The sequence below is a fragment of the Girardinichthys multiradiatus genome, chromosome 12 (assembly GCF_021462225.1).
Source record: "Girardinichthys multiradiatus isolate DD_20200921_A chromosome 12, DD_fGirMul_XY1, whole genome shotgun sequence".
NCBI classification, from domain to species: Eukaryota; Metazoa; Chordata; class Actinopteri; order Cyprinodontiformes; family Goodeidae; genus Girardinichthys; species Girardinichthys multiradiatus.
The window spans coordinates 5,427,746-5,446,683 of record NC_061805.1 but is presented as its reverse complement, the minus strand read 5'-3'; the positions used below and the strand labels follow the sequence as shown (position 1 = coordinate 5,446,683).

Below are 18,938 nucleotides of genomic sequence, written 5' to 3'. Positions count from 1 at the left end.
TTGTCTCAAGCTTTGGTTCGCACCTCCCAGGCCACCGTTGTCAGATGCCGTGTCATTTGTCCAAGTGAATCCCACAAGGTCATGCATCAAGTGAGATATCAGCTAATTCGCCGCCAAGTGGTCAGGGGTGTGAATTGCAATTTGTCAAAATGACAGATGTCCTTCAGATTTTTTCGTCACCATTTTAAAAAAACAGTCAAAAATGGAAAATATTCGGTTAACGCAACCCCTGGACTGAAGACACTATCATTGTATGACAGTCTCATGAAGAGGATGCTCATAAAGTTCTTAATTTTATGAAGAATCATTTGCAGAGTGATCTTAAGAGGTTGTAGCGGAGTCCCCAGAACAGAGGCACCCTTCATTATTAGCTAATGTTCGTTTAATGTTTGTTTTGTTGGTGTTGAGAAACTCAGCTACAGTAAGTGCTAGCAGACTAGCACTCAACTAAGGATGTGTTCTGTGTTGTGTTTTCATAGTTAAAATGAACTTTATTTAAAGGGTGGTTTTTAAACACCGAAGATTGGCCATAACGCACCGTCCACGCTTATGCATTTCAAACATTTTATTAGTGGTACTTTAAAGGTATGTGTTTGATTCTGATGACAAGCTATAATATAATATACCATTAAGACCCATTTATCCAAAAGGTTTGGTTGTTATTCACAATAATATTTCCTTGAATATTATTATACAAAATAAAGGCAACTAATAAAACACCATTGAGGATTAGTCATCCAGAAGGTTGGTTTTATTCAGCAAATCATTCTTTAAAATATTTTTTTATTAAAATAATGTTTTATCTGATCTTGCATTGTGAATGGTTGTTTAAAGGTAAACCAATTATTGCCCAAATTGGTTCCAAGACAAACCTATCTCATTTCCAGATTCTTCAAGATAATCCTTGGTTCTCAAACATAAACATTACATGGTAATGTTGCATCACTCTTTTGGTCATGATTTTCAATCATCTTTGATCAACTTGTTTATATTGTACATAGCCATTAGCCTTCCTTATTCTTTCATTTTGCTTGGTAGTTTAGTTGGGTTGTTTTAGAATAGTAAAGAATTTATTGATTGAAATATGTTAGACTTTGAGTTGACTTATTTTTTTTAATAATTTCTTGTATTTTAAGAAATTGTGTGCATTCATTCTGTGTGTGTGCAGAGTTTGGCTGTTCAATAATGCCAGAGCTTGGCTCATCCATTTCAATTTTGTCCTAATACCACCGCCTTATTGGGCTAGTATTTTCAGGACAACCCTTAACACACCGAATTATTCTGAAATAAAATATTAAAGTATTAATCTTAAATATTAAATAATATGTTCATATTAATAATCACAACATAATCGATGGAAGAGATGGTTTGAACTTCCTCCTTCTGTCACTTCTCTTTGTTCCCGCTCTGCATCCACGGCGCCTCCTCTTCAACTCATCGGTGATTTGAGGTTGTAGTTGAAATATTATTTGAGCTTCTGTGATATTAATCAGTTGCTCCCAGTTGTAAAAAAAACACCTTGTTGCTATGATTATGCATCATAACAAATATTTAAAAGTAAAAATGTATCAGCGAAAATCCTTCCAGCTGCAGAACACCCAATACTGGAGAGGAAAATCATCCAAAAAATGTATTTATATCCACCACAAAAGGAATTAAGAGTTCTTAAATAAAAAGTAAAACTGCTACTCTAACATGATGCTACATTGAGCGACGCAATTCTAGAATTAGTCAAAGATGAATAAGCACAACTAAAATTTGAACAGCTTTTAACATTTGAATGAGACAGTGTTTGATATTTTGCTTTGTAAGTAGTTGTTAATTTTGTTGTGCATTGACCAAATGCCTTATTTATTGTTGATACAGTAATTTTGTGGTATGCAAAAGACAATAAGTGTGAGGCCTTGAATGCATTGTATGTTACCTTGACTCCTTGTGGTATTACAAAGTTTGGCCAGGTAAGGAAGCAGTTGAGTCAGTAGACTGACTGGTGTAAGATGGAAGCTCCTGAACAAGGATTGGGCAGCCAGAGAGTTGTTCTGGTGCTGTAAAAAGAAATATGAATTGGCATTCACAGATGGCAATACTGAATCCACACTAGTCTATTGTTTTCAGTGACATAACTTCAGAGAAATGTATAGATCTAAATATACATAATAAAGTATAACAACATATGCACTTGTACTTTTAACTGTATATAACCCATGTTGCTTTTATCCTTATCTGAACAGGTTTAAAAACTATTAGACTTCGGAGCCACTTTAGAAATAGCTCTAAAAACGGAGATCAGGAGGCCAATATGAGGGTCATGAAGCCATCTCCAACATGTCTCAAAATAAATTTCAATCAATCAATCCTACATTTTTATATGCAAAACTTTGACAACGATCAATAAAATAATGCTCCTAATCTAGCTGAGGATGTTATTATCTTCTTGTTTAACTTTAACAAACAATTGTTGGTTAAAGGGTATTCTGTGTCTCAGAACCACTGCACTATCAAACAAACAATGGTAATATTGCATAAGTTTTATTTACATCTACCACTGTAATCCAGCCAAGAGCAAAGCTTTAATAATGTCCTACCTTTTTGCTGACTAGACACCAACTTGGTTTGTGGAGTGGTTTGAAGCCAACAGAAAGTTGACATGAGTTTGAGTGAATCAACCCCCTGGTTGCCACTGAAGATCCATAGTCCCCTATTATGTGACGAATCTAAAAAGAAAGAGAGCACATAGTAGCTCATTGGGGCTTAGTCATCAGTCAATTCAAAGAGATCACACTTGTGGTGGGGAAACAATGTCAATATTTAGAAAATACATCAAAAGATCCAAGCGCAATACAGTTTATATTTCTGTAGTGTTTACCACTACTAATATTTCTGTTCTTATAGTTTTTGTTACATATTTGTAAACATTTTTAGTATTTTGTACATTTAGCTATATTTTGTATATTTATACATCATACTTCTCAATGTTCTTGTTTATATAATTTTACTGTAGTGTTTTTTTATGTATACTTATTTTATATACTGTTTTGTACATTTTGTTTTTTACATATTGCCTTTAGGAGCTTAATGACATTCCTTTGCTTCAACATAAGGCGCATAATTTTCACATACAGGTCCTTCTCAAAAAATTAGCATATTGTGATAAAGTTCATTATTTTCCATACTGTCATGATGAAAATTTAACATTCATATATTTTAGATTCATTGCACACTAACTGAAATATTTCAGGTCTTTTATTGTCTTAATACGGATGATTTTGGCATACAGCTCATGAAAACCCAAAATTCCTATCTCACAAAATTAGCATATTTTATCCGACCAATAAAAGAAAAGTGTTTTTAATACAAAAAACGTCAACCTTCAAATAATCATGTACAGTTATGCACTCAATACTTGGTCGGGAATCCTTTAGCACAAATGACTGCTTCAATGCAGCGTGGCATGGAGGCAATCAACCTGTGGCACTGCTGAGGTCTTATGGAGGCCCAGGATGCTTCGATAGCGGCCTTTAGCTCATCCAGAGTGTTGGGTCTTGAGTCTCTCAACGTTCTCTTCACAATATCCCACAGATTCTCTATGGGGTTCAGGTCAGGAGAGTTGGCAGGCCAATTGAGCACAGTGATACCGTGGTCAGTAAACCATTTACCAGTGGTTTCGGCACTGTGAGCTGGTGCCAGGTCGTGCTGAAAAATGAATTCTTCATCTCCATAAAGTTTTCAGCAGATGGAAGCATGAAGTGCTCCAAAATCTCCTGATAGCTAGCTGCATTGACCCTGCCCTTGATAAAACACAGTGGACCAACACCAGCAGCTGACACGGCACTCCAGACCATCACTGACTGTGGGTACTTGACACTGGACTTCTGGCATTTTGGCATTTCCTTCTCCCCAGTCTTCCTCCAGACTCTGGCACCTTGATTTCCGAATGACATGCAGAATTTGCTTTCATCCGAAAAAAGGACTTTGGACCACTGAGCAACAGTCCAGTGCTGCTTTTCTGTAGCCCAGGTCTGGGGAATGCGGCACCTGTAGCCCATTTCCTGCACACGCCTGTGCACGGTGGCTGTGGATGTTTCTACTCCAGACTCAGTCCACTGCTTCTGCAGGTCCCCCAAGGTCTGGAATCGGCCCTTCTCCACAATCTTCCTCAGGGTCTGGTCACCTCTTCTCGTTGTGCAGCGTTTTCTGCCACACTTTTTCCTTCCCACAGACTTCCCACTGAGGTGCCTTGATACAGCACTCTGGGAACAGCCTATTCGTTCAGAAATGTCTTTCTGTGTCTTACCCTCTTGCTTGAGGGTGTCAATAGTGGCCTTCTGGACAGCAGTCAGGTCGGCAGTCTTACCCATGATTGGGGATTTGAGTGATGAACCAGGCTGGGAGTTTTAAAGGCCTCAGGAATCTTTTGCAGGTGTTTAGAGTTAACTCGTTGATTCAGATGATTAGGTTCATAGCTCGTTTAGAGACCCTTTTAATGATATGCTAATTTTGTGAGATAGGAATTTTGGGTTTTCATGAGCTGTATGCCAAAATCATCCGTATTAAGACAATAAAAGACCTGAAATATTTCAGTTAGTGTGCAATGAATCTAAAATATATGAATGTTACATTTTCATCATTACATTATGGAAAATAATGAACTTTATCACAATATGCTAATATTTTGAGAAGGACCTGTATAACGTCACATGTAACTTCCATTCAATTCAATTCAATTCAAATTCAAAAATACTTTATTAATCCCAAAGGGAAATTAAATTAAAAAAAGATGACCATAATAGTAAATTTCCTCATCCCTTGTGTAACTGTGGTGTTTTAGTACTGTCCACATTTAAGAATTTCAACTCTTACTAGTACAAGAAACACATTTTGGGCTATTATGGGTGAAAACATTTAACAGCATTACTTTAACAATCTTAGCTAAAGCAGTATGGAGAAGTGACTAATTATACACATATGTACACTTTTTTATAAACCAATAACTTATGTTTAGTAATTAATAAATCCCTTCATGACAAACAATATATATATATATATATTTTATTTAAAGACCAGGTTGGTATTTATGTTGGCTAAACAGTTTACTTTTTTTTTTTAAGTCTGAGAAATTTATCCAAAAGTACAATAACAATAAAATATAGGCCCAAAATAAAGAAAAAAAATCTCTTTTCATTCGAGTGGCTAATATAAGTTTCATCATATTCTTTTTAAATAACTAACTGCTTATTTTTATGATTATTACCAAGATTGATATTTGTAAAGTTTTCACTAGGTTTAGACAGGGAGCAACCAGAACCGATACTTCTTGAATATTGCCTTTATCCTATACCATGCATATAGCCTAAATTGTTCGCTAACCGATGTAGATAATTTAATATACCTATTTCAATAAGTCTAGTCATGAAATTTTCTCACTGACTGATAATCCACAGTCAACTGTTAGTGGTATTATATCTAGGTGGAAGCGATTGGAAAGGACAACAACCTAACCAGAATGGTGTAAAATTACACAGTGGGATCAACAGATACTGAGTTACGTAAAGAGAACCTTCTACAGAGTCGATAACAACAAATCTCTAAGCTTCATGTGCCCGTCAAATTAGCTCAAGAATTGTGTGCAAAGAGTTACATGGTTTTCTATGGCGGAGCAGCTGCGTCCAAGTAAAATGTCCCAGTCTTTTATAGTTAAGCCCTGAACTACTCATAATCCTGGCAGATTTAAGTTTAATGTACTCTTTTAATATCACCAACATGTATCTTTTGACTGAAAGTTTTTGGTCCGATTTAACTGTTACTAAAATATTCAGAGACCATGGTACCATTTCACCCTTCCGGGACTTTATTCTAACAAAAACACTTAGAGTCAAACGGCAAATCTGAAAAAAATCAGAACCACTGAATGAGACACCTAAAGACATTAATACTCAATGATGGTAATTTTATGTATATTTTACAGAGAGACTGGACAAAGAATCAGGCCAATTATTATGTTGCCAGATGGAAAATATTTACCAATAACCGGCTCTCATGTCAACTTGACATTTTGATCAAGATCCAGAAGTAAGTTGAGACAAGTAGAAGATTTTTGCAAACCAGTTTGCTCTTACAGGAGGCATATGCTTTGTGAAGTAAACCAAACAACATAGGAATTGACTAAATAAGTACCAACTAAAATAAAAAGTATGATTGATGATTAGATCAATGAACTAAGTAAAAACAATATTGTTAAAGTCTAAACTTCTAACTTTAATGTTATAAATATGTAGTGTCAGCAAAATCCTGTGGAGAATCTGTGGAGGGACCTAAAGATTAGAGAGATAGCAGGGAGGTTTTACAACCTCGAAGATGTCGAGCATAAAAAAATAAAAAAGGGTCTACATGGTTCAAACCGTACCAGAATCTCTGAAATGCATTTAAACCACAAACAACATTTTAAACTATGTGCTTTTGCAAACATAATGTCAACAATATAATGACAATAACAACATTGTGTATAACCCATTTTAATATAATATCAGACACATTCAAAAAGACAGCCACAAAGACATAAGAATCTATGCTTTACATTCACTATGGACTACCCATACTTCGACTACAAACTTGGTCCTCAAATTATTAGCACAGCCGCAGCACACTGGCAATCTTGAGCTTGAAAGACAGTATGCACTGTGTGGGGGAGGGGTGTGAGCAGCGCATACAGGAGTGTGATTGATACTGCTAACACATTCCTCCTGGTTCTGATTGGTCTATTTCTGCAAATGGCATTAGGACCACTGGGAGGAGCCAAAAGAGCAAACTTTTTTCAGAGATTACCTACAGAAGGGTAAGGATTTCTATGGATGTTTATATTGATATTTGCGAGAGTAATTATCATAAATATCAATGTCTTCTCAAAATACTGATATACTGGCCAGCCCTAGTATGGGGACAATAGTATCGTCCTCATACTAACAATGCAATGACCTACAGGGATTAGACAATGAAACTGAAACACCTGTCATTTTAGTGTGGGAGGTTTCATGGCTAAATTGGACCCGCCTGGTAGCCAGTCTTCATCGATTGCACATTGCACCAGTAAGAGCAGAGTGTGAAGGTTCAATTAGCAGGGTAAGAGCACAGTTTTGCTCAAAATATTGAAATGCACACAACATTATGGGTGACATACCAGAGTTCAAAAGAGGACAAATTGTTGGTGCACGTCTTGCTGGCGCATCTGTGACCAAGACAGCAAGTCTTTGTGATGTATCAAGAGCCACGGTATCCAGGGTAATGTCAGCATACCACCAAGAAGGACGAACCACATCCAACAGGATTAACTGTGGACTCAAGAGGAAGCTGTCTGAAAGGGATGTTCAGGTGCTAACCCGGATTGTATCCAAAAAACATAAAACCACGGCTGCCCAAATCACGGCAGAATTAAATGTGCCCCTCAATTCTCCTGTTTCCACCAGAACTGTCAGTCGGGAGCTCCACAGGGTCAATATACATGGCCAGGCTGCTCTAGCCAAACCTTTGGACACTCATGCCAATGCATAAATGCAGATTTTAAAATCATCTGCAAGACCCTTCATATTATGCATCCTGACCAGACTGGGTTTAGTTCAAATCGGTATGCAAGAAATGATCCGAGAAGACTCCTCTATATAATAGACTATTGCAACATCCAAAATAAGTGGGTTTCAATGTTTTATTAGATGCAATGCAGGCCTATGACAATGTTAATTGGAAATTTCTATTTGCTACTGTACATAAATTTGGATTTGGACACATTTTTTTGTCGTGGATCAGATTACAATATAGCTCACCCAATGCTTGTGGGAAAAGAAATGAAGGGGTTTCTCAGAGTTTTAATCTTGGAAGAGGCACCAGACAGAGTTGCACAGAGACCTTGACAGTTCGCAATATTCATCGAACAACTAACTGCTGCAATTCGTCAAAACAAAAGTATTTACATAATTTAAACAGCTAATAGAATCCACAAAATTTGGCACCTCGAAATACATATTTTTAACAGGCTGAATGAGCTGACAATTAAATTATATTCCATCACTCAAAATAATTTAAGACGAACTCACATAGTTGATCTCACTCTCCCCTTCTGACTCATGGGAAGACTGTTTGCAATTAAAATGGATGTGCTCCCTAAAATAAACTCCACCTTCTCTATGATTCAGGTTAAACCAGCCCACAGACTTGGTTCAAAAGCTATCATATCAAAATTTGTATGGGCATGTAAACCTCCGTGCATAAGTGTAAAACTTTACAAAAGTCCTTCCAGCCTTTTACAAACATTACCTGGCACATAGATTACAATATAACTTGAAATGGATTTGAAAAAATCCATCAGACTGAAGAAGAAATTGAACAAATGCTATGCAAAGAAATCTGAATCTGAAATATTTCATTTATCAGCCCTTTAATTAAGCAGCACAGCTGTTTTAAAAGCATCAATATCAGTACATCTCTGACAGCCTAGTGGGAAAATCTCAAAATGACTAGGTCTTCTATATTCTCCTACACAGATGTACTGCCATTTGGAACGACCCAGACATCCTGCAAAAGGGCTCTTAACCTTTAGACATGAAACATCATGTAGAGGTGAGATGGGTAAATTAGTTTTTTCCTTAACTCTAATGAAGTCGTATGGTATGACTGTCTTGAACTTCTGGGTTAAATTATGTCTAATATATGATCTTGGAAAAGGTTTACTCTGTTCACAGCCTTAAAGTTGCCTGCTAGACTGCGCCTGTAACAGAACAGCAGCAAGCCAGTTCTCATAACAACTTGACTGTCCAGTAGGTAGTACTCACTGTGGCTTATGTAAACCTAAATGTGTTTTACTGACTGTGTGAAGCAGAGCAAACCCTCTGCTATTTCGGTTGGAATGTTTTTGTTCTCATCCCGAAGATTTTTAATAAACTTCAATGAATGACTTATTACCATAACAGAACTTTGGATATTTTAATTATTTCCTCAACAGAGGATATATTTGATGGAAAAGATTTCATAACATTTAATATTTAAGAAGATTCATATGGCATTGATAAAAACTATGAATGAACACACATGGATTTATATAGTAAACAAAAGGCGTTAAATAACTCTAAACATTTTTATATTTTAAATTCTTCCGAATAGCCACCCTTTGCTCTGATTACTGCTTTGCTCTCTTAGCATTCTCTCCATAAGCTTCATGAGGTGGTCACCTAAAATGGTTTCCTATTTGGGTTATGCCCGGGTGGACAGTGGGAGAGTCTGGATGTGCCTACGAGGCCTGCAGGGTGCCTGGGGTCCTGGCTAATACCCAGATGACTCCCCTGTGCTATGTTTGGCCCTGTCCTGCGCCTCCATTTTAATACACTATAAATTCTTAGGGCTTTGGGGTTGAGGAAACTCTGCTGTCAACAGGCAGTGCCTTAACCCTCCATGCTGCGCAACCCTACTAGAACGACAAGGGAGCTATGTGTGGCTGCTTGTTGTGGACTATTGCTCAGTATTCAACATAATCATGCCTAACAGACTGGTAGACAAACTGAGGGGCATTGGATTGCCACACTCCACCTTAATGTGGATCTGCAGCTTCCTGTCAGGTCACAGCTAGCTGGGTCAACATACATCTTCTGCCCTCAGTTTCCTCATCGAATCTCCACAGGGTTGTGTGTTGAGCCCCCTGCGCTAAACCCTCTACACCTACAACTGCATCACCCACTCATCACAACAACAGCATCAAGTTCGCATATGACACCACAGTGGTGGCGCTCGTCTATGATGTGGATGAGTCTGCCTAAAGGGAACAAATACAGTGGCTGACAGCCTGGTGCACAGAGAACAACTTGCTGCTCAACATCTCCAAGACCAAGGAGGCAATGGTGGACTATAGAAAAAAGAAGATGGACCACTGATCATCAGCAGGGACTGTGTGGAAAGGTTGGCTGACTTCCACTTCCAGGGAGTCCACATCAAGGAGGACCTGACCTGGAGTATGAACATCTCTGAGAAGTTGAAAAAGGTCCAACAGAGACAGCAATTCCTGCAAGTACTTAGGAAAAATAATATACACAAACCGATGTCCTTTTATCAGTGCTATATTACTGAGAGCATAATCACCTACTGCATAAAACACTTATAACGTAGCCTTGTTCAAACCGAAACAAGGCAACAAAGCCCCTCTGACAGCCGTAATCATGAGGTTCCTGAACAATAAGCAGAAGATGACAGTAATTATAGCAGCAAAGAAGGACATCCTATACAAGAATCATTAGGTGCGGCTTTACAACAGCCTCGCCACCGAAGTGCACAAGCAGCAACGAGAATACAACACAGTACTACAACAGCTGCGCAAGCAGGGTCTCAAACATGACCTAATGCACCCGCCAAACTCATAATAATTCTTCAAGATCAAACATATAGATTCAACAACCCCATGGACGCACAAGAATTTATAGAAAAGCACTCTCCAGTGGTGCTCCTGTGTTGCTGACCACCTGGTCAGACACACAACCTTTTAGTCTCACAAACTGTGGTCTATCAAGTACTCATCGATCCAGGCGATTTTTCTAAGCCTCCACCTTTGTCTTTTCTGTTTCTGATCGAGAGAATTAAGCAGAATTGTGTTAAAGGCATAGGAAAAATCAAAAATCATGATCCACACAGGTGGTAAAAGCAGCCTGACCAGGATTTTTTTTTTATGGGTGATGTAAGGGCAACAAATAAATAGTCGTGAAGGACTGATGGACCGATTAGGTACTGGATTAAATCAGGATGTTTTCTACAGTACTGGAACCTTTATGTGGGCCAGGCTAGGTTTGAAGAGGTTTTGCAGAATCACACATAGCTGATCTGCACTGAACTTCAGGAGCCTGGGGCTAACATCATTTGGACCAGAACTTTGTCAGAATAGCAATAAAGCAGCATGTAGATCCATGATTGGTGTGGAAGATAAAACATTTGAGGTGTGACAGAAAAGCTGGGTTGCAAGGGAGGATAAATGGTCTCTTTGGTCGGGGACAGGAGAGGAGGATGCTGAGCTTGGACCTGAACAGAATTTACAGAATAATAATAATCTGATCTTGAATGTGAACAAGACAAAGACGTTAATTGTACATTTTAGCTCAAACAGGAAAATGACAATCACCATTTCAATCATGGGACCAGGGTGGTGGTGGAGTATAAATATCTTGGTGTCCACCTATAAAACAGACTGGCTGGAAATGCAGTGAAGCCATATACAAGAATGGACATTACCATCTATAGTGACTCTTTAAAGAAACTTTCTATAATATTTTATTTACTTTTGGGATTAAAAACATAATTTTTGATCTTGAAATAAATTGAGAGAACCAAATAACAGAGACCTTATATAAGCAATACCTTTATCTTGCTCAGCCACTGCAGCAAGGAAAGCAAGTAGGGGGTTAAAGGTAGGTTTCTGTTCTATGACCCTATTAGTAGTTAAAATCTCCTTTCAAAATCTTTGCTAGATCCAAAGATGTCCAAAACAAATGAAATAGTCCAGAATGTTGAATGCCAGATCTCTCAAAGCAAGCAGTAAGGAGGTGAGGGTAATGTCTGACTGAAGTTCCATCGCCAGTAATGTTGTAAGATTTATATCCTCTCTGGATTGTGACCAGTTAGCTTGCAATGAATAAATCTTTCAATATTTATTCAGTTGACAGCACTGATGGGAGCACGTTTTTAGATTCTATCAATCTAATTATTGGCAATGGTTTATATTATGTATTTATGGACTAACCGTCCAATTTCCTGTAAGAAGATCAGCATCAGACAGATACTCGCAGGCTCTGTCCACATCTTCTATCTCAGAAAAGAAGTCCAGGTAATTCTGATGGAGGCACAGGCTGAAGAACTCTCCAGAAGTCTGTGACCGCTCAACAACCGACTGAACACAGAGAAAAAAAAAGTTCTGAATGTTGAATCATGGACAGAAGAACACCTGATTGTTGTCAACTTCAATAAAGTGGTCAAATAAAAATTACCTCAGGCTGTACAAGCAATACTTCTCTATGATGGTGCAAAAGGTGAAATGGTAAGCCAGGTCCAGAGGCACCTTTAGTTGCATTAGCGCTTTCACAGTTCCCACCTGTTAATCACATTAATTTACTATATGACTTACACACATACATTAATAAACAGATATATATATATCACCCCAATCTTCATCTCCCCCCAAATCAGATTTCACTGTAAAGTACCCAAGAACATGATTACATAACATTTTAATATGTTAAGGTTAACTAATTTGGAACATTCCAAATGTAAGAATTTCTTGTGTTAGGTTGCTGGTAACAAGAAGAACGGGACTTTGCAAGCATAGAACAATAAAAGAGGGCTGCATTAATAAATTCATATACAGCAAAGAGCAAAAAAAAAGAAATATACCCAGTTAAATAGTAAAGCTGAAGTTAACTTCAGCTTTACTAGAGTGTGTGCTGTCAGGTCCTCACCTTATTATCCTACCTGGTCAATCAATGTGTAAAAAATATCCCTAAATGGATGGGTTAGAATTTCTTCTCGCTAATTCCAGAAAGGACAAAAGTAATTTTTTTGGTCCCAAAAATGCCAAATAAAAAAATGGACACTGCTGCTGTTGTATCTTAACCAAAACGAGAACAATAGATCACATTTCCATCTGTCCTCTAATAACTGCACTGGCTCCTATGTCTATGTGACACAATTGTTTTGGGACTAACTAAATTTCTCAGATGCTGGTCATGTTTGAACCATGTAGACCCCTCAGTTCATTAGAGACTTGTTGATTCAGTGTTCCCATGACCAGAACTAAACAAGGGGACACAAAATTAAGTTTCTATGCTTCTCAACTCCCTGAAAACCTGAGGCATGCAGCAGCTTCTGTTTAAGTTACCACTGAGAAACGTTAACCACAGCTTTCTTATGAAGGTCAAATATTTCTTAATCAGTTTATGTCTATCAAGTATTTGCCTCATTTTAGCTTGAATTAGCATTTTAATATTTTTTGTTATGTGATTTTTGCTATTGTTATGTTGGATTTTGTGTTTTAAAATGAATCTTTGATCACCGTTTTTATATATCTCAGTAAAACACCTTCAGGAAAACCCATTAATGCAGTTCAATCTGTGCAATAATCCTGGTACCAAATGTTCACAAGGTTTCATAGCTAGTACTCACGTTTACAGTGCAGAATTTTTCCCAGTGCCCTGAACAGAAAGACAGAAACATCTTTCCCACCAATAGCCTGGTGTTCTTCCTGCTTCCTAGTTGATATTGCCCGTTTCCTCCTCTGTTTTGATAGGGAAACAGTTCTTTCCAACTGTACTGCAGGTGGTTTCTTCAAAGTAAACAATCCTCTATCTGAAAAAAATAAAATAACATTTTTAGGAAAGTTAACGATAGTATAAGTTCACCTGTTCTAAAAAAAACAAAAAAAAACAAAGTAATTTGCAATAAAATATTTCTAACTTTATGAATGTGTGCTTTCTTAACCTCTTAAGGGTTATTGAGTGGAATGTGAAATAAGTCTTTACCTGGGAGACAGCAAAATTGTAGACTATTGATAACACTACGTATATCCCCGGATGTTCCTGAACAGAGCATTTCCAGTTCTGACTTGTCAGGAACATACAGGCTCTTATGACGCTGCTGAACATGAGAAGTAAATTAGGAATGCATCACAGAAAATCTCCTTTCTTGTGTTGTAACACTTTCTTACCTTTTCTGTCTCCATGTATAAAATGTTTTTCAGGACCTTCATCATTGTTGTTGGAGCCACAGGATTAAAGCTGGAATGAATTATATAAAACAATGTTACTGTGAATCTAGCAGAATTGTAAAATGCTAAAGAAAACCGCAACAAACTTGTTTTGTTTCCACTAGCTGCTGTGGTGCTTCTAAATGGAAGAAGAACAAGTACAAGAACAAGACTACAAAATATATAACAACCATTCAAATAGGCCTGAGTGATCGGAACATCTTTTTACTGTAAGCATCGATTTACATGCAGGATTCAGACTTTTGACTGAAGCAAAAGTTACTATCAATGACCTGCATACCAGTAATGAGTAAAACTTTTTTTAACTCTAATTTTAAAGAAGGAACACTTTAAAAACACATCAGATCTAATGTTGGAAAGCCATACTGATTTGGAATAGGTATATGTACAGTCCCAAGAACATGGAGGAGATTCTAGGTAGGTGTTAGAAACAAAAGGGTGCAACATCATTTGATGAAAATAAAAATGATCACCCCACAGAGCGCTTAGTCCAAAGCCACTGAGAAAACTGATGCGACAGGCTAGTCCAACTTGCTGAAATATTATTGCAGCAACTCAGAATGGCACACGCTAGTTTGTATGGCTCCCACATGCTTATATGCATGCCTGAAAACGTTGGGTCATCCTCCTTATTAGACGATGGACTGTGTCCTGGGGCATCTCCTCCCAGACCCTGACCAGGGTGTCACTGAGCTTCTGGACAGTCTGAGGTGCAACCTGGTGGAGTTGGATGGACATAAACATGATGACCCCGGGGATGTTCTATTGGATTTAGGTCAGGGGACCACAGAGCCCAGTCAATTCCTTCATCCTCCAGGAACTGCCTGCGTGAAGCTGGGCATCATCATGCACCTGGAGGAATCCAGGACCCACCGCACCATACGAAGGGTCCACAATGGTTCTAAGGATTTCATCCCGATACCTAATGGCAGTCAGTATGCCATCGTTTATACTGCACAGGTCTTTGCATCCCTCCATGGATATGACTGCCAAGACCAACGTGGACCCACCACAAAACCAATCAAACTTAACAATGTTGCAGAAAGCATAACGTTCACCTCAGCTTCTCCAGACCCTTTCACGTCTGTTGCATGAGCTCAGAGCGAACCTGCTCTCATCTGTGAAAAGAACAGGCGCCAGTGCCAGATCTGCCAGTGTTCTCTGGCAAATGCCAGTCGGGCTCCACAGTGCCAGGCAGTGACCACAGGGCCTACTAGAGGAGATTGGACTCTTAGGCTAATATCAAGAAGTCTGTTTCTAAAGGTTGGGTCAGTGAAATTCAGGCCAGTGGCCTGCTGGAGATCACTTTGTATGGCTCTGGCAGTACTCATCGTGTTCCTCCTTTGTGCAAGGAGGAACACGATGATACTGGTCCTGCTGATGGGTTAATGCTCTTGGGACTGTGCTGGGACTGTGCTGGGAGACACAGAAAACCTTCGGGCAATGGGGAGAGGTTGACTAGTGGTTTGCCAGCAGGGCCTTTGTGCCCTGGAGGTGTCGCAAGTTTCCCTGTTTAAAACACAGACTGCCACCTTGGGTTCCTATGCAAGACACTTTGCGGCAGAATGTTATCTGGGCACTGCACAGTGGCAGCCCACTTCTCCCTAAGGGATGGGTTAAATGAGGAGGACAATTTTATTGGAATGGTAAATTGCAATGACAAATGATGGTGATGCCATCCTGGAGGATTTGGGCCCAGGTATTGCCTCATGCTACCAGTAGTGACACTGACCCTGGTCAAATGCAAAGTTATTGAAAAGCTGTCAAAAAATGATGGAAAAAATGTCTGTGGCCTCCACCTGCAAAACCATTCCTGTTTTCTTGGTCGTCTCATTGTTGCCCCTTTAGTGCACCTGTTCTTAATTTCATTAACACTAAAACAGCTGACACTGATAAACCACCCCCTCTACTAATTAACTAACCAGATCAATATTCTGGAAGATATTCCAGCATCCAATCCCAATTGGATCAGATCTGTGGACTTCAGAATATACAGTGTACCAACGCCAGTAGATGTCGTGGCAACCCAAATTATCACTGACAGTGGAAACTACACACTGGACTTCAAGCAAAGTGGATTATGTGCCTGTCCCCTCTTCCTCCAGACTCTGGGACCTTCATTTCCAAATTAAAATGCAAATTTTGTTTTCATCTGAAAAGAGGACTTTGAACCATCAAGCAACAGTCCAGTTTTTTCTTTCTCCCTAGCCCATGTAAGGCATTTCTGATGTTGTTTCTGGTTTAGCAGTGGCTTGACATGGGGAAGCCCATGTGTTTGATTCATCTGTGCTCTTGTTGCACTCCTTGTGAAGCTCTCCCAAACTGTTGAATGGATTTTGGTTGACAATCCCCTCAAGGCTGCAGTTATCCCTGCTAGTGCACCTTTTTATACTAACGTTATCCTTCCCCTTAATTTTCTATGAATATGTCAATACGAGTTTTTTCTGAGATACAGCATACCGAGGTTTCATTATCTGTAAGCCATAATCATAAAAAGTCCCAGTGAAGTCATTCAGTCTAAAACAAAAACACCTTGTTCCAACATGATGGTCTCTTTCACCGGATCTCAACTGAGAGCCGGACAGGATGAGGCAACGCGCGTGAACGTATCCTTGCATGCAACAAAGCATAACTTCAACCTTGGATCCAAAGTGACAATGATCCGACGGTCAAATACCCGCCGATCAAAAGCAATTACAAAGTTAAATATGATCTGCTGCATCAGATAATCCACCGCTCATACAAATGGGGTAACTAAAGTGTGGCTTGAACTTTTCTGTCTGAGACCTAAAGGGAAGCAACCAGTGTGTTCCCAGCAGACATCGGGTAAAGCAGTCCTGGAGAAAAAGGGCAGCTATTCTAACAACATGGGGAATTAATTATGAAGAAGGTTGGTTTTTCAATAATTTCTACACTCATATTTACATCCAGTGAGAGAAAGAGAGAGAACAAAAATGTGGCTCTGCTGTGGGGTTTTTCAAAATTATGTAACGACGGTAGAAGATGAAGACAGCATACTGGCATCAACATTATAGATATGAGTAAGTTTTAGAATTGAATAATATCTATATTTGACAGCAAAAGAAACCATAATTCCATTGGCAAAATAGAGCCAATCATTACTTACAAAGCTGTGATAATTTTTCTGTCATAAGAAAATATTTTCTGTTACAAATTTGATTTATTAGAAGTAACAAGCAGCTTAGAATTTCAATAGATATTAAACATGAAAAGCTGGTGTTGTTCTCTAAGGCGTCAAACTATTTTTGCCTGGGAGATAACTCCCAGGCAGAAATTTCAAACAACAATGTATGTAACTTGAACCTGATGCAGCTGATGTGCAGTTCCTCTTGAATGTCTTTGGGGAAAAGAGAATGTAAGCTGCCTTCTCCACTTCGAGAGCCAGACACTATAAACACTAGCGGACACTGACTATTCTTCACAAAGAACCTGGAAGAAAGAGAAATGCACAAAAACATCAAAACAGAATCAATGAATCTGAAAAAATACACAAACAATTTTGGAATTTACATATACATTTTACAGAACAGAGTGACCACTGTATACTTTATAGAGATCAAGATCTTAATTATCAGCATATCAAACGAAATTTTTTTTGACTCAGTAGGGTTGTTGAGTATACCCCAGCTATTGATCTGTCCACCAGGCTAGGCCCAGGCCTGAGCTCTGCTATCACCAAACCACCTACCACTAAGATAAGCCCTGAAACCTAACAAACTACCATCATACCAGCTATCAACGGGTTGAAGTGGACAAATGATTCAAAGCATATGTTAGAGGCCTGCTTTGACTGCACAGATTAGAGTGTTTTTGAAGCTTTAGCCACTGACCTAAATGAGCTTGCTGAAAATGTGTATCATATATCAGTTTTTGTGAGGACGTGTGCACAGACCAAAACCTTTTGCACATGCAATCACCATGAACAATGGTTCATTTCACATCTGAGGAGGCTGTGACAGCCCAAATAAAAGGCTTACAGCAGTTGGGGACCAGGCCCTATATAAGGAGGTAAGAAACAAACTGATCCGCGCAGTCAAGAGAATCTACGGTCAGAAGCTAAAAAACAGCTTTACAGCTAACGTCCCAGCAGCAGTTTGAAGGAGCCTCAATGACATCACTAACTACAGGAGCCTACCCCCCACGATAATCCTCCGACAGGCAAATGACCTTAACAGCTTCTTCTGTACGTTGGACAAACTGCCCTTCACACCTTCACACCTCCCACCCATTCACCCACACCCGTCACACACCATTTACAACCCCTAACCAACAACTCCACAACCCCCTCCCCTCTGCCTGCACTAAAGATCACTAAGGAAGATCTAAATAGGCCCTTTTAGCGTCAGAAGGCCAGGAAAGTCCCAGGACCTGATAGTATTTTCCCTTTGTGCTTGAAAGCCTACACTGACCAACTGTACCCCCATTTTCACTCAGATCTTCAGCAAGTCACTGGGGGAGTGTGAGGTTCCCTTCTGCTTCAAGCATTCCACCATGCCGGTCCACAAGAAACGCACCATCATAAGGTTAAATGATTGAAGAGCTGATTTCTGTAGCCATAAAATCCTAGCATATGAAGGACATCACAGGCCCTCTGCTGGAACCTCTGCAGTTTCTTTACCGTAATTAAGAAAAAAAAAATGACTAAATGGAAACATGTCAAGGTGAGGTGGTTTTTGGAAACACTTTTTTCGCATCACACGAGTCACATAATCAACAACCGGACGGTACTACTGGCGAAAAACACGAAGAAGTCGACAGGAAGTAGTAGGAGGATGATGGCGCAGCATGTTTGGATTCACCAGGAGACAGAGTATTTTTGTTTTATTTTGTTTGCTACAGGAGCATTACCAGCATTTCAGATTCCAAAAACAAAAGAAATGCGAGCATTTACCAAGATCTTGAAGCGCCCATCTGTCGCTGCCATGTTTCTTAATGAGTTATCGCATGAACAAACTTATTCGCGTGTGATTTTAATTGTATTTCTTATTTAATGGAAACACCGGAATTGCGAAATTATGTTTTATCGACATTGGCAGAATATAAATTTTGGCACATTTGCAATGGAAACGCAGCTAGTGACTCCTTCATATATCACTACGGACCAGGTTAGGTGTCAACTGAGGAAGCTTCACCCCAGGAA

General features: G+C 39.0%; 1 protein-coding gene across 2 annotated transcripts in view; it reads right to left on the bottom strand.

Annotated features, from left to right (window-relative positions):
- Window positions 1-18,938, bottom strand: part of rad17 (RAD17 checkpoint clamp loader component) — a 74,071-nt gene that overhangs the window by 9,045 nt on the left and 46,088 nt on the right. Inside the window, exons 7-14 of one of the 2 annotated variants that reach the window (XM_047382403.1) lie at window positions 17,102-17,227; window positions 13,718-13,787; window positions 13,533-13,644; window positions 13,177-13,359; window positions 12,006-12,109; window positions 11,762-11,908; window positions 2,586-2,714; window positions 1,925-2,045 (exon numbers count right to left, since the gene is read on the bottom strand). In XM_047382403.1, the coding sequence (XP_047238359.1) occupies window positions 1,925-2,045; window positions 2,586-2,714; window positions 11,762-11,908; window positions 12,006-12,109; window positions 13,177-13,359; window positions 13,533-13,644; window positions 13,718-13,787; window positions 17,102-17,227 (992 nt within the window). Of the gene's footprint in view, window positions 1-1,924; window positions 2,046-2,585; window positions 2,715-11,761; window positions 11,909-12,005; window positions 12,110-13,176; window positions 13,360-13,532; window positions 13,648-13,717; window positions 13,788-17,101; window positions 17,228-18,938 lie in introns of both variants that reach the window. The other variant, XM_047382402.1, reaches the window with a different exon arrangement.